At 49.9% G+C, this 20,278-nt stretch overlaps 10 protein-coding genes across 18 annotated transcripts; 3 read left to right on the top strand and 7 right to left on the bottom strand.

Annotated features, from left to right (window-relative positions):
- Positions 1-411: 411 nt before the first annotated feature.
- Positions 412-2,650, bottom strand: FVEG_02522 (hypothetical protein). The gene is made up of 2 exons (XM_018889829.1): positions 1,821-2,650; positions 412-1,632 (listed from the first exon to the last, which is right to left on the bottom strand). Exons 1-2 carry the CDS (start codon positions 2,246-2,248, stop codon positions 813-815), a joined length of 1,248 nt encoding a protein of 415 aa, XP_018746048.1. The 5' UTR covers positions 2,249-2,650; the 3' UTR covers positions 412-812.
- Positions 2,651-3,973: 1,323 nt separating this feature from the next.
- On the bottom strand, positions 3,974-6,141 carry FVEG_15078 (hypothetical protein; the record flags this gene model as incomplete). The annotated part of the gene is made up of 3 exons (XM_018904168.1): positions 3,974-5,017; positions 5,068-5,772; positions 5,869-6,141. 3 exons carry the CDS (start codon positions 6,139-6,141, stop codon positions 3,974-3,976), a joined length of 2,022 nt encoding a protein of 673 aa, XP_018746049.1.
- A 33-nt stretch (positions 6,142-6,174) lies between these two features.
- On the bottom strand, positions 6,175-6,605 carry FVEG_15079 (hypothetical protein; the record flags this gene model as incomplete). The annotated part of the gene is made up of 2 exons (XM_018904169.1): positions 6,175-6,345; positions 6,405-6,605. 2 exons carry the CDS (start codon positions 6,603-6,605, stop codon positions 6,175-6,177), a joined length of 372 nt encoding a protein of 123 aa, XP_018746050.1.
- A 1,648-nt stretch (positions 6,606-8,253) lies between these two features.
- On the bottom strand, positions 8,254-9,596 carry FVEG_02524 (actin-like protein 2/3 complex subunit 4). The gene is made up of 5 exons (XM_018889830.1): positions 9,416-9,596; positions 9,029-9,355; positions 8,846-8,971; positions 8,750-8,794; positions 8,254-8,694 (listed from the first exon to the last, which is right to left on the bottom strand). The coding sequence occupies exons 1-5, from the start codon at positions 9,416-9,418 to the stop codon at positions 8,686-8,688; spliced, it is 510 nt and encodes a 169-aa protein (XP_018746051.1). The 5' UTR covers positions 9,419-9,596; the 3' UTR covers positions 8,254-8,685.
- Positions 9,597-9,728: 132 nt separating this feature from the next.
- FVEG_02525 (ubiquitin thiolesterase) lies at positions 9,729-11,998 on the top strand. The gene is made up of 2 exons (XM_018889831.1): positions 9,729-9,994; positions 10,069-11,998. The coding sequence occupies exons 1-2, from the start codon at positions 9,979-9,981 to the stop codon at positions 11,742-11,744; spliced, it is 1,692 nt and encodes a 563-aa protein (XP_018746052.1). The 5' UTR covers positions 9,729-9,978; the 3' UTR covers positions 11,745-11,998.
- Positions 11,999-12,096: 98 nt separating this feature from the next.
- Positions 12,097-12,446, bottom strand: FVEG_15080 (hypothetical protein; the record flags this gene model as incomplete). Its single annotated transcript, XM_018904170.1, has 2 exons — positions 12,097-12,267; positions 12,318-12,446. The coding sequence occupies 2 exons, from the start codon at positions 12,444-12,446 to the stop codon at positions 12,097-12,099; spliced, it is 300 nt and encodes a 99-aa protein (XP_018746053.1).
- Positions 12,447-12,481: 35 nt separating this feature from the next.
- On the bottom strand, positions 12,482-12,841 carry FVEG_15081 (hypothetical protein; the record flags this gene model as incomplete). The annotated part of the gene is made up of 1 exon (XM_018904171.1): positions 12,482-12,841. The coding sequence occupies one exon, from the start codon at positions 12,839-12,841 to the stop codon at positions 12,482-12,484; it is 360 nt and encodes a 119-aa protein (XP_018746054.1).
- Positions 12,842-13,367: 526 nt separating this feature from the next.
- On the top strand, positions 13,368-16,317 carry FVEG_02527 (2,3-bisphosphoglycerate-dependent phosphoglycerate mutase). 4 transcript variants are annotated; one of them, XM_018889835.1, is made up of 6 exons: positions 13,486-13,748; positions 13,839-14,128; positions 14,319-14,582; positions 14,658-14,876; positions 14,934-15,144; positions 15,244-16,260. In XM_018889835.1, exons 2-5 carry the CDS (start codon positions 13,950-13,952, stop codon positions 15,010-15,012), a joined length of 741 nt encoding a protein of 246 aa, XP_018746058.1. In that variant the 5' UTR covers positions 13,486-13,748; positions 13,839-13,949; the 3' UTR covers positions 15,013-15,144; positions 15,244-16,260. The 4 variants fall into 4 exon arrangements, with proteins under 4 accessions (XP_018746056.1, XP_018746055.1, XP_018746058.1 ...); XM_018889834.1 differs by having other exon boundaries at positions 13,486-13,784; XM_018889833.1 differs by having other exon boundaries at positions 13,368-13,748; positions 14,934-16,317.
- Positions 14,850-20,024, bottom strand: FVEG_02528 (hypothetical protein). 4 transcript variants are annotated; one of them, XM_018889836.1, is made up of 4 exons: positions 17,494-20,024; positions 17,161-17,305; positions 17,007-17,093; positions 14,850-16,901 (listed from the first exon to the last, which is right to left on the bottom strand). In XM_018889836.1, exons 1-4 carry the CDS (start codon positions 17,604-17,606, stop codon positions 16,389-16,391), a joined length of 858 nt encoding a protein of 285 aa, XP_018746059.1. In that variant the 5' UTR covers positions 17,607-20,024; the 3' UTR covers positions 14,850-16,388. The 4 variants fall into 4 exon arrangements, with proteins under 4 accessions (XP_018746059.1, XP_018746062.1, XP_018746061.1 ...); XM_018889839.1 differs by having other exon boundaries at positions 17,161-20,024; XM_018889838.1 differs by having other exon boundaries at positions 17,007-17,305.
- On the top strand, positions 18,526-19,662 carry FVEG_15082 (hypothetical protein). Of its 3 annotated transcripts, none has more exons than XM_018904173.1 (2): positions 18,526-18,695; positions 18,800-19,662. In XM_018904173.1, exon 2 carries the CDS (start codon positions 18,848-18,850, stop codon positions 19,265-19,267), a length of 420 nt encoding a protein of 139 aa, XP_018746064.1. In that variant the 5' UTR covers positions 18,526-18,695; positions 18,800-18,847; the 3' UTR covers positions 19,268-19,662. The 3 variants fall into 3 exon arrangements, with proteins under 3 accessions (XP_018746064.1, XP_018746065.1, XP_018746063.1); XM_018904174.1 differs by having other exon boundaries at positions 18,526-18,617; positions 18,800-19,625; XM_018904172.1 differs by having other exon boundaries at positions 18,563-18,695; positions 18,803-19,625.
- Positions 20,025-20,278: the final 254 nt, after the last annotated feature.

Here is a 20,278-nt window from a genome sequence, read left to right as displayed (position 1 = left end):
TCCGAGTCGTGATAAGTCGCTGGTACAAGTTAGATATTGAGGTTGAAGCCATCAGTTGTTGACCACATGAAATGAAAAGCACCCACTGACGAACACCAAATGCCTAAAGCTTTGCTTGCTTTTGGCTTTGCTTTATCTACCTACTATACCCAGCAATAGGTATCTGAAATGCACAAAGAGAGTCTATAGTCAAGAGTTATGTTCGCTTGCGGCGTCCAGTCGAACACTTCCTAGTTAAGACGTCACTCCCTCATATCTGCTCCAGGAAGTTCCCCAACCGTTTCAAATGCCCATGATTAGGTAGTCATTCATACCGCAGTCGCCATAAAGGCACAGTGAGAATGCTTGCAATCTAGTTATTCTAGCATCATTACCAGCTATCAGCAAGCGCATCACTTTTTAGGTCCCCTGGCCTCGGAGTATAATAAAACCTATGATATTCAATTAAGGTGTAAAAATGAAAAAGCCTCAAAACATTCATAGAGGCGCTAGATTTACCCAAGTATTTTCGACCCCTGGATAGGATAGAAGCTGTGAGTTTTGCCTCCCCTACGTAGCCTGCCTCTGTATCATGACACTAGGGTACGGCAGCAAAGGCATCACAGCATGACGCATTAGGTACCTTTGCAGAGACTAGCGTCTTAATTCTCGATCTCAGTCTATTGTAGAATTATAACATCTCTAAGCAGTGATTTTCACCTCTGGTGCGCTCCTCACAACTAAATGGGGTATTGTTTATGGTATCAAATCACACGGTTTCTTGGTATCCTTCACTCTCTCACTCGCACCTTTTTACTTGCACGCAGCGCTGCTTAGGCAGCCGTGTCCTTCTTCTCAACATCAGTAGCAAGAGTATCCTTCTTCTCAGACTCAGCTGGGTCGACGGACAGCTTCTCCAGAGCCTCCTCAATGGGCTTCTCTCCAGCTTGCTCCGCAGCCTGCTCTGCAGTCTCGGCCTTGGCTGCCTCTACAGGAGCAGGAATCGGGGCTGGAACAGCCTCTGCAGCAGGAGCGGAAGCAGGGGCAGGAGCCGCGACGGCTACAACAGGCTCAGCAGTGAGTGGCTTCTCAGTAGCGGGAGCTGACTCGGGAGCGACGGCAGTCTTTTCGGCAGTGGTAGAGTCGGTGGCAGTAGTTTTTTCGGGAACTGTAGTGGGTGAAGGTTCCGCCTTGGTCTCACCAGTCTCAGTCACGCCAGCCTCAGTCAACGAGACAGACATACCCTCCTTGACGCTTGGTCCTTGACCCCCATACTCCTTGGGTAAAGTAGAAACGATGCCCTTGAGCTCAGTGGCCAGGGAAGTGCCAGAGGTCATAGGGTGGAACTTGCGGAGGGTAGCAGGGGCAAGGAAGAGCTTCATGGCGCCAAACACCCATCCCATGATGCCGGGAACATTGACGAAGTACTTGTGCGCGAGCAACTCAGGGTAAGCCATTGAGAAGACGGTGATAGTCTCCTTGCTGGCGGCCTTGACGGCGGGGTCCATGCGGAAGAAACTGACATTGAGGTAGTCGTGGACTTGGATCATCTGGTAAGGATCCTCACCCCCCTCAGGAATTGGCTCAGTGACTTGGTCAAGCTTGAGCTTCTGAACGCTGAGCTCCATGATGGCAGCGCGCCATTTGATAAACCTAGTGTAGAGTTAGTGAAGCTGTTTTATTTAAACAAGAAAATTCAAGACTTTAGACGGAAGCTATATAAAGATTTAGCTGAACTATTCCAAATTTTGAGGACTATTTGACGAATAAATCAATAGTCCCCCAGGTTTAGAGTAGTATAGCCAGATCTTCTGCTCCCCGAGGCTGGGGTTGAAACTTACTCCTCTACATTGCCAAAGGTGGCCTTGTTGTCCTTGACAGCACCGTAGATGTTCCAGGTGATGATGGTCTCCTTGCCATTCTCTCCCTTGTGGACAGTGATATAGCCCAAGTCACCAAATTTGCTCCTGTCAAAAGTCTGGGTGACGAGTGCGGTAGGGTTCATCTTCTTGCGCCACTCAAGGGCCTGAGTGAGCTGCTTCTCAGCTGCCACGGGGTCATCATTGTTGGCGCGGAGGAACTTTTGCAGGACGACCTTTGTTGGGACATGGTCAATGTTGGTGAGCTGGACACCCCACATCTCCTTGTGGAGTGTCTTGGTGAAGATATCCTCAAGGCGAGCATTGAGCTTGGTAAGAGGCGTCTCGGGAGTTGCAGGGTTCTCAGCAGGGACGGCAGCGGCAACGGTCTTATCCTGTTCGGCAGCCATGGTAGTGGTTGGTGAGACTATAAGAAGGTGGGAGATGATGAGAAGATTGAGACGATGATGAGAAGATTGAGACGATGATGAGATGAGTCCAGTGAAGGAGATCGTGGGGGGGGACGGAGCCTTTTGTGTTCAGCTTGTCCTTGTCCTTGTTGACTTGAGTTGACTTGACGAGTCTTGTCTGACGCGGCTCCTGAAGTGGATTGTTTTGGTGCACCTGCCGAGCGAGACGGGAGCACAATAATAAAAGACAAACAAACACAACCACGCACGGGAAAGTGAAACTCGTTTCGACGAATATAATTCGACTGATGATGTTGTTTGTCCGTTCAAGAAGGGAGCACGAATTATCAGGTGAATGGAAGACCCAGGCTAACGTTAGGTACCTTACCTGGTATTATTAAGGGAGACAGCTTGACGGCCTATCCTACCTTAGTGTCCGTGGGCCAAGGGCGGGAAACGCCCTGTCGTTTCGGCAAGTGGAGATGATACCCTGAAGGCCGTTTACATTGGACACACTCTGATGAATGTTCCTTCTCATTGGCTGAAAGCTGAGAAATACCTAAACTTAGGTTAGTACCTTGGTCTGGTGATTTTCTAGGCGTTCCTCTCTATACTCCAACTAGGTAGCTCAGGACCTCCCTCTATCCTAGACAAGTGACGAGGATAATTGCGTAAATTCAAGCAGTGTAGACTTGGAAGGCCGTTCGCTGATTGAGGTGTCCCGTTGTTTTCTTCACTTGGCATAGCCCCAAAGCTGTTGTGCGTTCCCTTCATTACAGGGGCAGAGGGGCTTGTCCAGCGCCTGTACCTGAATAAACATGCAGCTTTTCAGGACTGCATTAATCAATTGATCCCTTCTCAAGTCTTATTATGCACACACCCTGCTTAAATCCATAAACGGGCAGAGGAAATAGATTCAAAACATGATATGTGACAAAATGCAACGTCCGACAAGCCATTGTTGAAGTAAATCCCGGATAACAATGCAAAATACTTTTCCAAGAAGACCTGCAAAAGGTGAGGCAGTCGGGGCATGCATGATGCAGAGCACTACGGACACAACATTGATATCCATGGATGGATATGGATATACTCCGTACACTGTACAATCAATACGAATCATCAACCCAGTCAACATCAGAGCACGGCATCAGAGCCACCGCTATTTACCAAAAACTATGTTTTTCTTGTTTTTTTTTTTAATAATTATATTATTTTTTATATAGCCACTGGACTCTAGAGTGACCCAAAAGAACAGGCAATATCCCTCAAACTCCTTAAACTCCGAACCATTAGCGTCCTCTGTATAACCCTGAGCCGGCATCCATCCTCGCTCCCGAATTAACATGCCTATTAGTGCGCCACGCGTTTTCTTCCTCCAGTCTTTGTGGTCCTCTAGCCTTAGCCCCGAGTAAGTCAACCAAAAGCTGAGTAGCAAATATTGCTGAAGAAGTGGCTAGGGAGTCTTGGGTGTTGAAAAAGATGACCAAAGATGACTGGTGACCTAGTCCAGTGCGACGCTGAGATGCAAGGCGTTGTGCGAAAATGAAATCTAAAAGAAGCGAAATGAGTAGCCTCATAGGGCCGTCTCAAAAAAAAAAAAAAAAAAAGAAGAAGAAAAGCAAATCGGTCGGCCGAATTGTGATGTGCAAAGTCAGGGAGCAAATCAAGTTGTCATCAACAGGGCACCGAAGCAGACCAAGAACGGTACCGCTGGTAGTTTGTTTAGTTGCAGCCGAGAGCGCGGCCAAGGATTCGCTCAATAGCTGAAAGCTCGAGGTAGGCACACTGTTCCAGAGTCATTTGATCAAACTGAGGACCCTGAATGTAGTTGACCTCGTTGAAGAAATAACCCCAGTACTCATCAGTTTCCTTGAGTGTTTCCTGGATGACGGTACGCTCATGGATAGGGCGGACCAGGACATCACGAGTGCTCTGCTCACGAATCAGTCGAATGTACCACTCAACAAGGTCGAGAGGAGCGCCGGGCTTTCGCGTGATGGCGTACTGGTGAACCCAGCAGTTTGCGTTGGCCGGCTGGTGGTGACGGCGCTGCTGCTCCATGGGGATCATCTGAACCATAAAGGCAATGTTATCCTTCTGAAGGGCGGTAAAGCCATGACACTGCATCGCAGTCTGAACAACTCGCTGAAAAAGTTGGGAGGTGAGGTTGACAGGATCATCCTGCTGCGAGACTGATCTGCTGAGCAGACGAAGGAGCTTGATAGTCGCCTTGTACATCGCACCCCGTTGAGAAATGGTGATGTAGTCAGCGGCATACCAGGGAAACTTGCGGAGAGTGCTTATGAGGCACTCGTAGGGGCGCTGGGGACACTCCTTCGAGAACGGAGATCGATGAGGCACCTCAACATGCTTAACGAGCATGACCATCTCTTCAGGGGAGATGAAGCCTTTGAAATTCTCCCAAGGCTCTTGATGGTTGTTGGGAAGTACCTTAGGAGTTGCGCCGTCCCAAAACACGCCGTGGGCAAGAGGGAAGAGGTCCTGCATAAGAGCAGACTGACTCGATAGCTCAACCTCAATGGAGCGTTCTCCCAGACGACTCACACGGCCAGCCTGAGAATGTTGGTGGTGCTTCTCAGCACAACGCATCGCATCCTCCATGGTAACAAATTCCACGAAGGCGTCCATGGTCTTGGACGTTGCCCTGTCCATGATTATGTGAATGGGCTCTTCAACATCCGGCAACATACGGCTATTGCGGCCGATAAAGGCCACAATCTCGGCGCGCTTGGTTGAGAAGGGTATCTAAAGAGATCAGAAAAGCGAAATGAAGCTCAGACTAAACAGGTACTCACGTTCTTAAGACGAACAGCGCCGGCAACAGAGGCTTTGGCAGAGCCAAGGCTGCTTGCAAAAGGAAAGAACTCAGGTTTCATTGCAGTCTCAAGGGTGGGAAGACCTGAGGGAGTGTCTACCAACTGGGATAGCTCAGGCGACATGTTGCTGGTGAAGTGCCCGGCCATAGGGGCTGTGAGCATGGCCTGCTGTACAGCGGGCGGAGGCAGATTCGGGAATGGAATCAACGCAGTAGGTTCAGCACGTTCGGGGCTACCAAAAGGGTCCTGGGGGGCGGACTCATGTGTCATAGGAGTACCCTGCAGACCCAAGTCGAATCGAGGAGGAGGAGGTAAGCTGTTGATACCGTGGGCGGATAATCGTGGTGCGTAATTTCGCGGCTCTGTCAAATACTGGTCAGGCCCCGAGTTGGGAGTAGACTGCGAAGCACTCATGCGATGTCCGCCGTAGTGTTGCGGAGTGTGACTGGGGCTTGCAAGAGAAAGACCCGAATTGTAGGAAACACTCTGAGGCAAGTTGGGGTTGTAAACATTGGTCTGGGAAACCCCAATAGGGGTATAGAACTGTTGACCACCAGTAACAGGGTGGGAGCGAACAGAATGTTGGCTACCCGGCTGAGATGCCGATGAGCGACCACGGGGAGGAGACAAGAAGCTAGTCTGTCCTCCACTGCCAGAGTTGCCGCTCTGAGTATGCTGAGTAGCCTAGGGTCGTCAAGGTTAGGATGGGTCTTGAAGTAGATTTGCCATAAAACTTTATGTATCTCAACATAACACAAACGAGACAAAGTTAAGACTTACGATACGCTGTGTACCATTGGGAAGGCGATTGCTAATCCCTGAGCCACCAAGGCCTCCAGTGTTACTGTTTGCAAGGGGATTTCCACGAGAAGCCTCATTTGTTGTAGCAGCATTTGCCGATCCATTTACGATAACATGCTCGGGGCTATTGTTGGATGAAGGGGTAGCACCACTAGCCATAATGTGGGAAACATGCCCGGATGCTAAATGAGCAGCATGGCTGTTGTTGTTGACCATGTCATCGATTGTACCGTTGACTGTCTCAGCAATCATGTTCATGCCATTGCCCTGGTAGTGGCCTCCCATCTAAGGAGCCACAGCGCTAGGGGCGTATGACATGACTGAGTACATTGCATGAGAAGCACCGTCCGAAGGGCTGTTTGGCGGTGCTGTGGGAGGTCCAGAAAAGCCAGAGTACTGTGCAGGATGGACCGTTGCCATGTTCATGCCAGGCTGGGTACCAGCGTATCCGCTGGCCTGCATCAGAGTTAGTGGATGGTTGAGAGGCAATGTCTGTGTGAGTGTCAGGCACTTACCTGAAGGGCATTGTGAAGAGCCTGTTGGGCCGATGGGACCCAAGAATTCGCGTTGGAATCTATATTCGAAGCAGCCTCGGGTTGGTGTCCACCGTCCGAACCTTGGAATCCGCGAGGCTGCGGATAGAAGGTCGGTGCATTGAAAGGAGGATTGGAAGCTGTCTGGCCAGAGCGTTGGGCCCCGGAGTCTCCGTGAGCCATCAGAAGCACAGAACGATCTGGTGGTGCAGAAGTGATCGGGGTTGGTCTGACTTGAAGGAGTTGTCAGTCAGCACATCGACGTCATTGACCAAATATCGTTCAACGAATAGATACTGAACCGCAACGCTCTAGAGATAAATCCCTAGTTGTTGAAGGTATTAGGTAGGAGTGCGGGAAAAGCTTACCAGCCGAAGCCTTGTGCCGTGTATCTCGGGCACGGTGAGGGACAATTTTAGACAGGCAGTTGTGTATCTTAACTGGGTGTCTGCAATAAGTCGCTTGACCGTGAGACAAGTTGGAGATCAAAGAAGATGATGAAAGCTCAGGCACCCGAAGTCGTTGGTAGAATGACAGAGAAAAGAGAAAGAGAACAGGGGAGTGTTCAGAACTTTAAGGGCAGAGCAATGAGGGCCACACGTGATTATAGAAACTTTTCCTGAAGTTCACTGTTAGTGTGTGATCCCAAGAATGAGTTGCAGGCACAAGTTTAGTTGAAGAATGAAAAGGGAGTGTTTGCATTGCAAGTGCTTCAGCCGATGGTTGCGCCCAGGGAGTGCACGCGGTTCTTTGAGCTTCCTGAGCCCCGCCTTATTGTTTGAAAGGCAAGTCAGATTCGGCAGCGAGATAAAATACAGGCAAAGATGGGTGAGAAGAACGGGACGATGGTGTTTGCAGGTATTCATATTACCGGCAGCTTTCAAAGATAAGTGAAAGAGGACTTACGGACTGGCAACACACTGGTGATGACGAAAGCGAGGCGGAATCAGAAAGATTACTGAAACAATAACCTGGGCGCAATCGGAGAGCTGCGTTCAAGACGCGCGCGTGACTGTTCGGGTTTTGGGGTTGGCGGTAAGCAGGGCTCGTGTATGGCGGGCGTAAGGGCGTAAGGACGTAGGCGAGAAAGAAAAGAAATGCCTTCGGGGAATCTAAAGGCCAGCACTGTGCTTGATGGATAGTTAGCGTTGCCAAGTGATACTGTTGGGTAGAAGTCAGTATTTCAAGGATGAGGGTCGTTCTGAAGGCTGAAAAATGGATGAATTAAAGGGCTTCCTCATTCAGGAGGCAAGGGATAGGATACAAACCTTGATCAAATTATCTTGAAAGAGCACAGATGATCTGAGTTGATAGAGCGGAATGGCCCAGAGTGTCAAGGTCGAAGAGTGGTCAGGGTTAGAGGATGAAAGGAAAGAAATAATGTCAACTGTAAAGGGCAGAAGACAGAAAGAGAAAGCAGAAGAATCTCAGCGACTGATTCAAAGCGATGAAGGTGCAGGCATGACAGGTTAGCGTTGTCAAGCTTGAAATAGTGCAATGGGCACTTGTGGTTGAATTGCTGTTGACGGTCAAGCAAAAGCTGCCTAGCAACGGAACAGCACCAGGGTCAAAGCATTGACTCCAAGAAAAGAAAGTATGTGAAAAATCACTTTAGCTTGACGGTGCTGAGCACTTGTCTAAAGGGCGAGAAGGGAGAAGGCTGAAAGCAGAGCACAATAGAAAAGGGGTATCAGAGACAGTTCCTTGCAAGTGACTGACAGTGATTCACTTGCTATTGCAACAATTGAGTTCGGCAGTGATCAGTAACTGAGAGAATAACAATAATTGTAACAATAATGCTTATTAAAAATGAAAGTTTATCAATTATTAAGGATGAGATAATGGTAGATGATCCAAAAACGTGTTACTTTCTTACCTAAAGACCCATTGTTCCCACGAGGCAATCACGACGATGCCTCCTTCCTCAACTGGCAGTGTTCTGATTCAAGAACTAGGTAGGTACATACTAATTTGGGCATAAGACTGGAAATCATGGCCTCTACCCCAAGAATGATATTGTCAGACATAATAAAGGTTTCGTTTCCAGAAAGATACGCATCTCAATTCGGTAAGTCGGCAAAGTTTATGTCTAATGTCGCTATCTTGAACCTCCCTTCTCAAGACGGCATGAGGCTCGCCTATCAGAGCCTCCGCAGTTCAAACCATGCTATCACGAATGGTTGATACATTTTGCCTGGTCACAGAAACATTGCGGCAGCCGACACTCCCAAGCAAACTCCAAGCCTCAAAGCAGCTGAGGGGTTTAGTCAAACTGCTGAGGTCAGTAATCTCATAGGATGTGGTAATAGCGATTGGATTGTTCTTACAGGTGTAAGGAAAGACTCGGCCACGAATCGTGCTCGAGCGTTCAACTGCGACAAGTCAGCATACAGTTGACTTAGGATTGCAGTGCAACTACTCACAAATAGCTTCATCTCAGAGATCTCCTTGTCGACCTCTTCCATAAACTGAATAATAAAGTCGACAAGCTTGTGCTTCAGCATTTCTTCGGTGTGGAAGTTTGTTATCAGGAAAGAAATGTCATAGCCCTGCAACAACGTCAGTCAGGGGTAACTCAATTGAGGATCGCATGACCAGTAACCAACCTTGATAGGTTTCCTCCGCAGAATGAAGAAGGACTCCGCACGTTGCGTCAAGAATCTTGTAAACTTATGGACAAGTATATGCTCAATCTCGTCGGCCTGCTTGATCTTGATGCTAATACGGACGGAGTTAATACTGGGCTCAATCAAGACACGCTCGTTCTCGTTGCGCGCAATGGTCAAGGGCTGCAGCAAGACCTCGGGGGACGTTTGTGCCTCAATCTCTGGAACATTATGTCGCTCGGCGGTCTGAGAAGCAAAGTTGGAGAGTGTGAGCGCGGCGGTCAAGCTGCTGCGTACGCATTGCAGGTAGGGTCGGAGGGATTGAGACTAAGCGGGGGACATCTGTCAGCTTGCGGTCCGAATCGTGAGATATCATTGGGCATGTACCATGACAGCAAATACGTCCTCAGACGTCCTCAATTAACTAGAAATAGCACGAATGTAGATGTCGATGGTGAACACGGAGCTCGGCGGGGTCGGTCGACGTTGACGTTGGAGGTTGGAGCTTCGGCGAGGCGAGGCGCAGTTGTTAGTGAGGCGTCGCCAGGCCTGACGTCTCCCGTGCCTTTAGGTGGGGCAATGATGGGGAAACTTGGAGAGGTTCACGTGTGAAGCTTGAGCCTCAAGAGCTGTCTGTGGCTCGATAATATCACAGCCACAGCTCTCTCTGGTTGCCCCGCGGAAGCTACACCGCTTTCCCCACTAACATTTCGCCTTCGTCCAGGTACCACTTGGTGACGCACCTCTAGCATCTTCCACGCCTCGCAAACATCGACCTTGAGCAAAGGGACGCTGACTCAGGATCTCTTCTTTTCCTTCTGCTAGTATATTGTTCTTTTAGAGCCTTCCTTTACGGAACCCCCGAATAGACGGCATTCAGTGTCTGGACAGACTCAAATTGGTCTTACCACACCCCTCCTTCAACGCTTGAGCTCCGATAGACCGAAACCATGTCGTCCATATCTGGTCAGTAAATTTCTCATGCCTGAGCTTTCATGATCTTTAGCCCAATTTCACAAACAGGTACTGACAGATCACAGTCGTGGTGAAACATCAAGGCAAGAAACACGATGTCGAGATCGACCCCAGCTCTACTGGCGAGGACTTCAAACTCCAGATGTTCAGCTTGACCAACGTCGAACCCGAACGCCAAAAAATCTTGCTCAAAGGTGGTCAACTCAAAGATGATGCAGACATGAGCAAAATCGGCTTGAAGAACGGCCAGGTCATTATGATGATGGGTACCCCAAGCGCTGGTGGCGATGCCCTTGTCCGACCAAAAGAGGCGATCAAGTTTGTCGAGGATATGACAGAGGCGGAGCAGGCTCAGCAAGTTGGTGCGACACCTGCTGGTCTGATCAACCTTGGAAATACATGTTATCTCAACTCAACCCTCCAGACTCTGCGTCTGATTCCAGAGCTCCAGGAGGCGCTCGATACGTACCAACCCGATGGCAACGCCAGCAGCTTTATGATGACAGGCACGAACATGGACTTGGCATCTCAACTGTCAAACTTGTACAAGAGAATGGGACAAACCCAGGACTCCTTCCCTCCCATGAACTTCTTGAACGCTCTGCGAGTAGTGTTTCCCCAGTTTGCGGAGAAGTCCAAGACAGGACAAGGCTTTGCTCAGCAGGATGCAGAGGAGGCTTGGTCCCAAATTGTGCAGCAACTTAACCAGAAGCTCCGCATCAAAAGCGAAAACACTTCGGAGATCTCCTTTGTGGAGAAGTACATGTCTGGCGAGTTCAGTTCGGTAATGGAGTGTGATGAGGAAGAGGCGCGCAACGCTGGCGAGCAGCCCATCATTAACAAGGAGAGCTTCGCCAAGCTCAACTGCCACATCGACAGCTCAACAAATCATCTGCGAGATGGCATTGCCGCCGCCCTGAAAGAGAAGCTCGAGAAGCAGTCAGAGGTTCTAGGTCGTGATGCAGTCTACACCAAGACTTCCAAGATCTCTCGTGCTCCTAAGTACCTGACAGTGCACTTTGTGCGCTTTTTCTGGAAGCGGGAGACCCAGAAGAAGGCCAAGATCATGCGAAAGGTTACTTTCCCCATGGAGCTTGATATTGTTGAGTTCTGCTCCGACGAATTGAAGAAGGCTCTTATTCCTGTGCGCGACAAGGTTCGTGAGATTCGCAAGGATGAAGAGGATATCGAGCGGGCCCGTAAGCGACGTAAGAAGACTCACTATCAGGACGTTGGCGATATCCCAGGCGGTGCCGGTCTTCCCACCGAGAAGGAGAAGAAGGAGGCTGAGAAGAAGGAGGGCAAGTCAGCAGATGGCGATGTTGTCATGGGCGAGGAGGGTGAGACATACAAGACAGACGCTGACATCGAGGCGGAGAGAAACGCTTCCATTCTTGAGGCCAAGAAGGAGCTCAACGCTCTCATCAACCCCGAGCTGCGAAACGACGATGGTGCAAATCAATCTGGTCTGTACGAGCTCCGAGGTGTCGTGACACATCAAGGTGCCAGCGCCGACAGTGGCCACTACACCTCATATGTCAAGAAGGCTGCGCCCGTTGATCCCAAGACTGGCAAGAAGGGTGAGGAGGACGGCAAGTGGTGGTGGTTCAACGACGACAAGGTTTCAGAGGTTGAAGCTGACAAGATTGCGACTCTCGCCGGTGGTGGTGAGTCTCACTCTGCTCTCATCCTCTTGTACCGAGCCATTCCTCTGCCCACTGCCGAGGGTGTCCTGGAGTAAAAGGAGCAACTATGACGAACTTTACTAGAAGTGCATGGTCACCCGGGAATGGTGCCAGACGATTTGATGAATAAAAACGGACAGGAGCATGGCATGGCAGGGCGGTCAGGCGTAGGGAGAAGACATGACATGTAACTCAATCAATAAAACGTTAATTAAACAACCGTATGTCTCGGGCGAAGCTTCGAATCTATTGTTCTCTCAAGCTCCGTTCTATAATGTATGTTTAGCAGATGCCGGTGTCCAGTAAACCACATTTTAACCATCCATAACGCCTATGCTTCGTTTCCAACAGTCCAATAGAGTCAGAACACAATAATACAACCGCACTAATCCTCTAATCTCGCCACAGTCATGGGCCTTCCCTTTCTCTCGCCTTCTCAGCCTCACGTTCCTTGACACGCACTTCGAAGTCATCCATTTTCCTTTGGAGGACAGCCTTCTGTGATAATAAAGTTTTTCGCTGGGATAGGAGAGCAGCTATTTGTTCGTTGGGGGATGTCGCCCGGAACTCTTGAATTGCCTGTCCAATTGATTAGTCATGCCCTTTGTGATTCGTTCTGTTTGCCATACCTCTTTCTTCTCGTTATCTGTCTTTAGTTGTGCGCCTGTGATGGTGCCGGCAAAAATACATGCTGCAAAGGCAACAGCCCAAACACCGCGCTTGAACTTTTCTTGTCTGGTCCACTGATGCACCGCCATTGTATGTTTTTTTATTGTCCAGTAGGTCGTATGTATCACCAGTATCCCTTCCAGATCTCTTCTGAAAGCTTACTGCGCTGTCGGCGTGACAGCTTGTCGGCCGTAAAATATGAGCCAGATGTCGAGGAGGACGAATTCGTGGAGCTTAGGGTCGGTCGTGATGGATTGAGCGGTGGTGGAGACAAGGTTTTTGATCTGGAATCGAGGAATTGAAGCTCAATCGGAGGAGTCGACGGCGTCGGATCTTCAACAGAGTCGGAGGCGGATCGCCGGGTCACGGTCACGGCAGAGGAAGAATTATCGGCATCACGGAGGTTGGGCGCCGAGTGGATCTTTTGCGGTAGCGGTGGCCTTACTAAGCAGGGTGCAGTGGATGTAGTGGGGATGAGGGGCATCGTGGGGGAATGAGGTATCGTTGATGTCACGGCTTAGGGGGTTGAGGTCAGTAAAATATTGGTAAGGATTGGTAAGATTATAAAGAATTGACATGACATTCATTGTAGGCTTAGGAGGTGAAGAATTCAACTACAAGGAGATGAATAAAGAAGGTCAGAAGTCAAAGGATTGGAAGGTTTTCTCATGTTCATAGAGAAAGAACGGCGGTAATGGATGATTGACCGAGTTGATTGGGACTCGCGAATCACATTTTTGGGGCATTTGCACCTGGCGAGAATAAGATTCACGGCTGTTTATTTACTAATCTACTCGTCTCTTATGTACCTTTATTAAGGCAGTTGTTGTGTTATCGTGAGGATAAAGAGTTTCACTTGTCGTTTCGACCATTATCTCACCTTGGACCGTTAGTTACAGCGTAATACTTGAAGCAGAGACGCAAGCTGATACACCCAATGGACACGCGTGATTTCAACCACAGCGATTAGGCAAGCGACAAAAGCGGCCGCCGCATAGGAGCAGTAGCATTTATCCTGCAAGAAGGACCCTTGGGAGTGTGATCTAGGTACCTACCTACCTTAGGCACCATGTCGGTCAGGTTCTTTCCAAAAATGGGCGAATGTTTACGTTGAAAGAACGTCAATGGAATACGTGGAAGGTACCCTTCCACATGGGACCTGACTGATGAGACAGCGGGGTTTGTCACCCAAACGTAATCCATCCACTTCCAGGTTCATCCTCAACACCAAAATCAAGGTTGGAGATAATCCATTCGCCATCTTTTCTCCTCCTTTTCTAGGTAGAGATTTATTTTCGATTTTGTTTCCTTGCCTGAAAAATCTCTTTTCCTGTGAAATAGAATACCCGCTACTTCCATTCCATCCACATACTTCTCAAAACTTTGACGTGGTTCGTCTGACCCCGCCATCACCAGGCCACTGACACGTCAGATCATATTCCTTCTGGCCACTCCAGAAGCGTGGCTAACACCTAATACAGCATTTTTCAGAGTCTCGCGGACTCGGTATAGCCTGAACTCTGGGCACTGTTACTGTGTTAAATTCGAGTGAATTCGCAAAATTCCCCATCAAATTCCAATCGTTCTAAACAATGTCAACTCCGCGTGTCTTTCTTATTCGCCACGGCGAGACAGAATGGTCACTTGATGGTCGTCATACTGGCTTGACTGATATCCCACTCACTTCCAATGGCGAGAAGCGTGTTAGAGCCACAGGAAAGGCTCTTGTTGGGCCGGATCGTCTCATTGCCCCCAAGAAGATTGCTCACATGTAAGTCTCCTTCGACTGACCATGATTCCCAAACAATCAATATGAGAGTACTTGTAGTATGGCCTCATGTAGAATGACTTTTGCACCGAAGCCTCCCAAGAGCCAGACAATTCGGAAGTCCAACCACGTCGCATTAACACCAACCAAAGTTGATTTTATCTGATCTAGAGTGAACTAATACGCTGCCCAGTTACGTTTCACCACGAAAACGCGCCCAGCGTACATTCGAACTGCTCAACCTCGGGCTGAATCGCCCTCTACCTTGGACACCTCACGGTGCTCCTGATGGTACTGGCCTTCAATGTGAAGCCGAGGTGGAGGTCACGGACTACATCCGGGAATGGGACTACGGTGACTACGAAGGGATCACAACACCTGAGATTCGTAAGATCAGAGCTGAACAAGGGATCAAAGGGTCTTGGGACATCTGGAAGGATGGATGTCCTGGCGGGGAGTGAGTATTTGTCTAAACCTGACTACCCTATATCTGATCGTCAACTTCCAATGGCTCCGTCTAACACTGTCATAGGGCTCCCCATGATGTGACCAGAAGACTTGACCAATTGATAGAGGAGATTCGTGAGAAATATCACAAGCCAGCCATGGACAAAGGAAGCGACCAATGCGGCGACGTGTTACTCGTTGCCCATGGACACATCTTGCGTGCCTTTGCTATGAGATGGGCTGGCTACGCTTTACGAGAAGGACCAACTTTCTTGTTGGAGGCAGGTGGTGTTGGAACACTCAGGTCAGTCGACGGGGCTTGTTTATTATTCATGTGCCCATTTCACTAACAACATACAAGCTACGAGCATCATAGAATCGAAGAGCCGGCCCTTCTCCTTGGTGGCGCTTTTGTCGTTGAACTTGACGGCCAAGATTAGCCGCTTGTCAAGACCAAAATCTTCCAGGCATTGGCACCCAAATGGTTTCTTAGAGCATAGAATTGATTGTTTAATGAACATGTCCTCGGATCGCACCAGCAGCTGAGCCAAGTCCCCCCTAGTCCAGAGATGGTAACTCATAATCTCCCGACGATCAGACCCAAATGATTGCATCACTCGGTCACTTCATGACCAACAGACGTTTCAATAATCGAAGCTGACCTCGCACAGACAACGACAGGGCTAATGTCATCGATACGTATCTCATTCACTTGAGCTGGCGCATTCGACGGAAATGACCAGACGTCCGCTCGGTGGCACCAGCGTCAACAATAAAAGTGTGTTTCACACTTGTTTACCAAGAGTCGCCCAATGCCTTTCAATAACAAAGGGCGTGGCCAAAAGCACTTCAGCAGAGCAAAGCCTTGTCGCACGAGTTGGGAGACCCTTGCTCTGAGCGTTCTGGGAGCGCGGATGAGGCTGGAGGGGCGACTCTCACATAATATCCCTCTCCCCCCCATCAGACACGGGATCGCACCGCCCCGGACAAGCCATTTCCCTCCCTTCTCTTGTTTTCTTCAATACACGGCATCTCTAGTTTCCCATAGCCAACTTCGACTATTCATCGACTAATGTGCCAAGAATGGTTCACTTCATCCCTTGAGATCCAAAGTGGCGTGGCTGCTGCTGGAAGAATGCATCCGCACACCATTACTCGCGGCTCCTCCTCCGGACAAGGTTTTCTTCGACCGCAAGGGCGGGACGGGACGGTCCAGTTGGGTATAAGGGTGTGAGGGAAGACTTGAAGGGAGAAATTTCGTCGGAAGGAGTCTGTTGCCAGGGCGAAGGGCTGACTTACTCATGCCGGGCTAGTAGTAGCCTCCGGTCACGAACGGCTGTTTAACCAAAGCATGACCGGACTGTTGGATCGGACGGGCTGTTTCTGGGCTGTATTGGGCTTGTAATGTGACCTGAGTTTCTTTATTCATTCCAGTGTCTGGTGGCTGATGTAACGCCAGTAGGAGCACTGAGAGAGCTGGGTACCCTGGATAGTCAGGTTTTGACTGCAACGATTGTAGGTGACTTCAGATTGCTATTTCTTCTGGGAACCACCATTGATGGTGTATGAGACAGCTCATCGGAGGGATATTGTGCAATTATAGGTGTCAGTGTGACTTGTTATTTATGCAGCTAAGTAATGATATTGAACAAGACATTCTGTGTCGTCTTTGGAAGCCGAATGCCAGGATGACGGCCGTCGGCAGCTTGCGCCGTGTGAACTACTGACACCGTACATATTTGAGGGTCATATACCTTGCCTCTGATGCTGGGTGGCATACTGTCAAGGGCCGACAAGACAATCCTTAGACACTCTTTTATGGCTTGGACGCTCTGGCAATGAATATCCTCTTAGTCGTAGTTGAGCCCTTCTTCGTCCCATGGCTATGAACATGCTCACTACTGTTGCCGTGATTGTCCTCATTGTGCTGGTGATCATGACTATGACCATGCTCGTGGCCATGATCGTGGCCGTGACAATCCTTGAATGTGATGGGTTCCGGGAGCTCTTGGTAAGCAAAGTCCGTGAGTCCAGCATCCTCAAACATCTTCTTGATCTCGTCCTCAATGAACCCATGATGTGTTATACCACGCAGAGCGGCATCCTTGGGGTCTATCTTGTGGGCAACAAAGTCAATGATGAAGAGGACGCCACCTGGGTTGAGGCGCTCGGCCAATTGCTTGGATGCTAGATCGGGCTTGTCAAAGTGGTGGAATCCGAGCCCCACGCCTGCAACGTCGAATCCGAAGAACTTGCTATCAGCAAAGGCTGTTGGGGAGGGGTCCTTAGGATCAGCCAGATTGCCTTGGTAGGCTTGGCGTGAAGAGCCCTACACGCAGTTAGGATATTCAGATCTGTTTGAAGAGGTTGAAGGGGCTCGATGCGTGGCAACAGATTCCCATGCTCATGTGATGGACTGGTGGATGTTACTGACCTGGCTTTGAGCCTGGGCATTGTATACCCTGACCATTTCCTCCGACAAGTCAATGCCTATAGCCTCAATTGTATGCTGTGCTAAGACCTGTAACTCACTGTCAGTCCAAGTCAACGTCTTGGAGCTCATCTCTCCTGGGAGGGGAAACTCGTACCCTCGAGAGCATGCCGGTACCACAAGCGTAGTCTAGCAACCTCGCGTCTTGCTTGACACCAATGAATGGAATCCTCTCTCGGATGCCGCGCTCTAGCTGCACAATCGCATCCGCATTGCGCTGGTCATATTCGGTGGCGATCTTGCTATAATTGTACTACATTAGCGACGGACTTTAGATGAAATGTGTAGCACTGCATCGCATGCGGTCGTGTGCTCTGCTACCTTAGAGCATAAGAAAAGACGGCCAGTAACTTAAGCAAGCCGTACACGCCCAAAGGGTTTGGCAACGATCATCCAGTACAGAGGACAAATGCTCATTCATTATACGCACCCAAAATAAGCCTGGTTTTCGGACACGACGTCGGCCATGGTTGCAATGTCGGGATCAGTGCTAGGTGAAACGGTGACCAAGTTGTACAGGAGAATGAGCAAGTATGGTCGCATAAGACAACCGGTGCTTGTCGAGAGCCTGAATGTGGTTTCACAGAGAGTCGAATGCGGTTGATGCGGTGTAAGACAAGCCTCTGTCGACTGCTCAGTTTGGCTGTCTTATAAAAGCCGCAGCGGGGACTTTTCGGGCAGTTAATTTCGTGTCGCAGACATATGTTCGCAGAGTTTTGATGATATCTCCGCCATCCATTGTCAAGTCGCCGACCAAAAAGAAAGACCCCGCACTTGATTGAGGGTTGTTCTGGTACTGGGAATGCCGTTTTGCTCTATGACGAGTAAAACAGCGCAGCCAGCTTTCCCGCCCGTTAGGTTGGTTAGAGGCCCGGAGCCAAGCTCGATCCATTGATAGCAACTACACCGCAACAAACGGCGCTGTGCAACTTGCACCTGGTGGTCGATGAAACATGTTCCTCAACTTGTCTGGGTTGGAGTGATACAGCAGCCATTCAATGATCCGCTCATTGTAGAACACTGCAGATAGATGCCTTGACAACCAACGTGGCCGTCCTGGACAGGTTGTGCTTGACGATTTGACTGGGTACGTGCAGTAGAAGAACTTTTGACTCCTCAAACCAGGATCGAATTGCGGGTGATCCGTGATCCTGCGGCTGCACGAGCGCACCGGTCCGCCAACCGCGAGGGGTGCACTGATGGTACAATTAAGGCATAGTTAGTACGTATCGAAAAGTACATAACAGATCACAGTCGTGGTCGTATTGCAACCAAGAAATAGCCATGTAAACGGTCGACTGCAGGCATTCCCCATCCCCCATCCCATTCCTGGTGCTCCATCTGTGTACAAAACAAGGTCCTAGGTGTCACGGTGTCAAGGGCCATGCAGCCGTCTAACCAGCAAAGTGGTACGAGATGGCATCCCGCCTTGTGAGCCCTGGATATGCACAAAGCCCAAAGAGAAGAAAGGGCGGGGTTTCACCTCACCCAACGCTGATCGCTGGGCCTGCAAGGGATGATTCAATCCCGCAGAAGCTCCTTTCTTTTGAAGCGGTAAGAACGATGCATCTCGAGTGCTGCAGTAGATAGGTCATTCCAAGAAAGGCGATGTGCATCTACCTACTGTCTCAGGTCTGTTTGCCTGCCCCTGGCCGGCAGTTCTTTTGTTGACCACTCTGGCCACTCTATCACTATTTGTATGTCTTACGAGAGTGCTGATAATAATTCCACCAAAGTAGTTTCGCCCGCCCGACTCGGATACGAGCCCGGCACAGCGCAAACGAATGAAAACGATGATCTCTGCAGATAAAAAGGAATGCAAGTGTCGGACGCATGCATACGGAGTATTGGACTCAGATCGGCCACCTCACCGCTTAACTGCCATGGCAAAATACTTTTTCCCCCTGGTGCCGGGGGGTTGTCAGCTTCACCAGAGTCCTGCTCCGTGTACCGGGATTCACGGCACCTCGAGGGTCGGCAGAAGGTCTTCCGTGACGGCGTTCTTTACCAGTCCTTGTCCGTTCTTTTGCTGCTCGCCTGAACCACTGGTGACCGGCATCGAGCATTGTTTGGACCCGCTCAACGGAGACATTATGGCGGTTGGGCTGGCTGAACCTGCAATGGACGAGAAATCGCTGGACCAAGACCGAGACAATTGGCACCACAACAAATGCAAGGTGTATTACGATTCACCATCAAGTTGAAGCAGTGCAAAGAATGAACCAGGGGCGTGTTTTCTCGCAGGGGCCCCGTTCCCGTCTTGTCATAAAATGGCACTCCAGGCCAGATCAACGCGCATTCTTCAGCCTGCAGGTCGCCGTGCATGCAGGCGAGGTCTCGTGGTGCGATAGTACCTGGGCAAAGAACACCTCTGCTTGCTTCGTAGTTCTGAAGATATCTTGAGGCCAGTGTCACGTCACACATGTACGTGCAAACGACGCACCAAACGGCCCATGACATATTTTCTTCTTCAAGTCCCTCCTGTTTATGGAATTGAGGTGTGGACACGGCAATAATTGGCCTGCTCCTTTGCCGAAGAGGGGAATGAAGCGGAAGTGACAAGGGGCAGACTGACGGCGGCTTCTTTTCCAATATTGGCAAAGAAATCGGCTTCTGCGCCCCCTTTACCAAATTCGCACTGTAATTGTGTACCCGGGTCTTAAGGGAGCAGGATGACATGCAGCCCCGGGATGGCGCGAAGTGTCCAGCGACCGTGCCGCGCCGTGAAATTGCGACGTGGCAGGCTTTGATGGATGGATGCGACTGTAGCTGCAGACGTCAACCCTTGTTCTCGTTTTTTTTCTTTTTCCCTCCCTCCCCTCCAGGCCCAGAATTCCTTCTGCATGCAGTGTGTATTTTTATTTTGTTAGTGGCCTGGAGAGCCAGATATTTGGGTCGCTGCCACGCCATAAGGGAAAAAATGATTGCTCGACTTTTCTTGACACCCCCCTGGACTGACCCCCTCCATCATCACATTGCATGTCGACAAGCAAATCAAATCCATGATATGGTAGCCTCGCCTGTCTCATTAAGGTATGGCGGGCCGACCATTAAAGCCACGGCGCCCGAGGAAAATTGGGACTGATTGCGGGAGACATGCAGTCAACTCAAGCTAGCAAGGATCTTCCGCATGAGCTTCATCTCACGTGATTGCAGGCCGACGTGTGCGATTGGCGGACCGGGCCTTGCCTCAGCAGGTCTCTGGAGGTGGAGCC

The sequence above is a fragment of the Fusarium verticillioides genome, chromosome 6, assembly GCF_000149555.1.
Source record: "Fusarium verticillioides 7600 chromosome 6, whole genome shotgun sequence".
NCBI classification, from domain to species: Eukaryota; Fungi; Ascomycota; class Sordariomycetes; order Hypocreales; family Nectriaceae; genus Fusarium; species Fusarium verticillioides.
The sequence above is the reverse complement of the archived record's forward strand: the minus strand, read 5'-3'. Positions and strand labels throughout refer to the sequence as shown.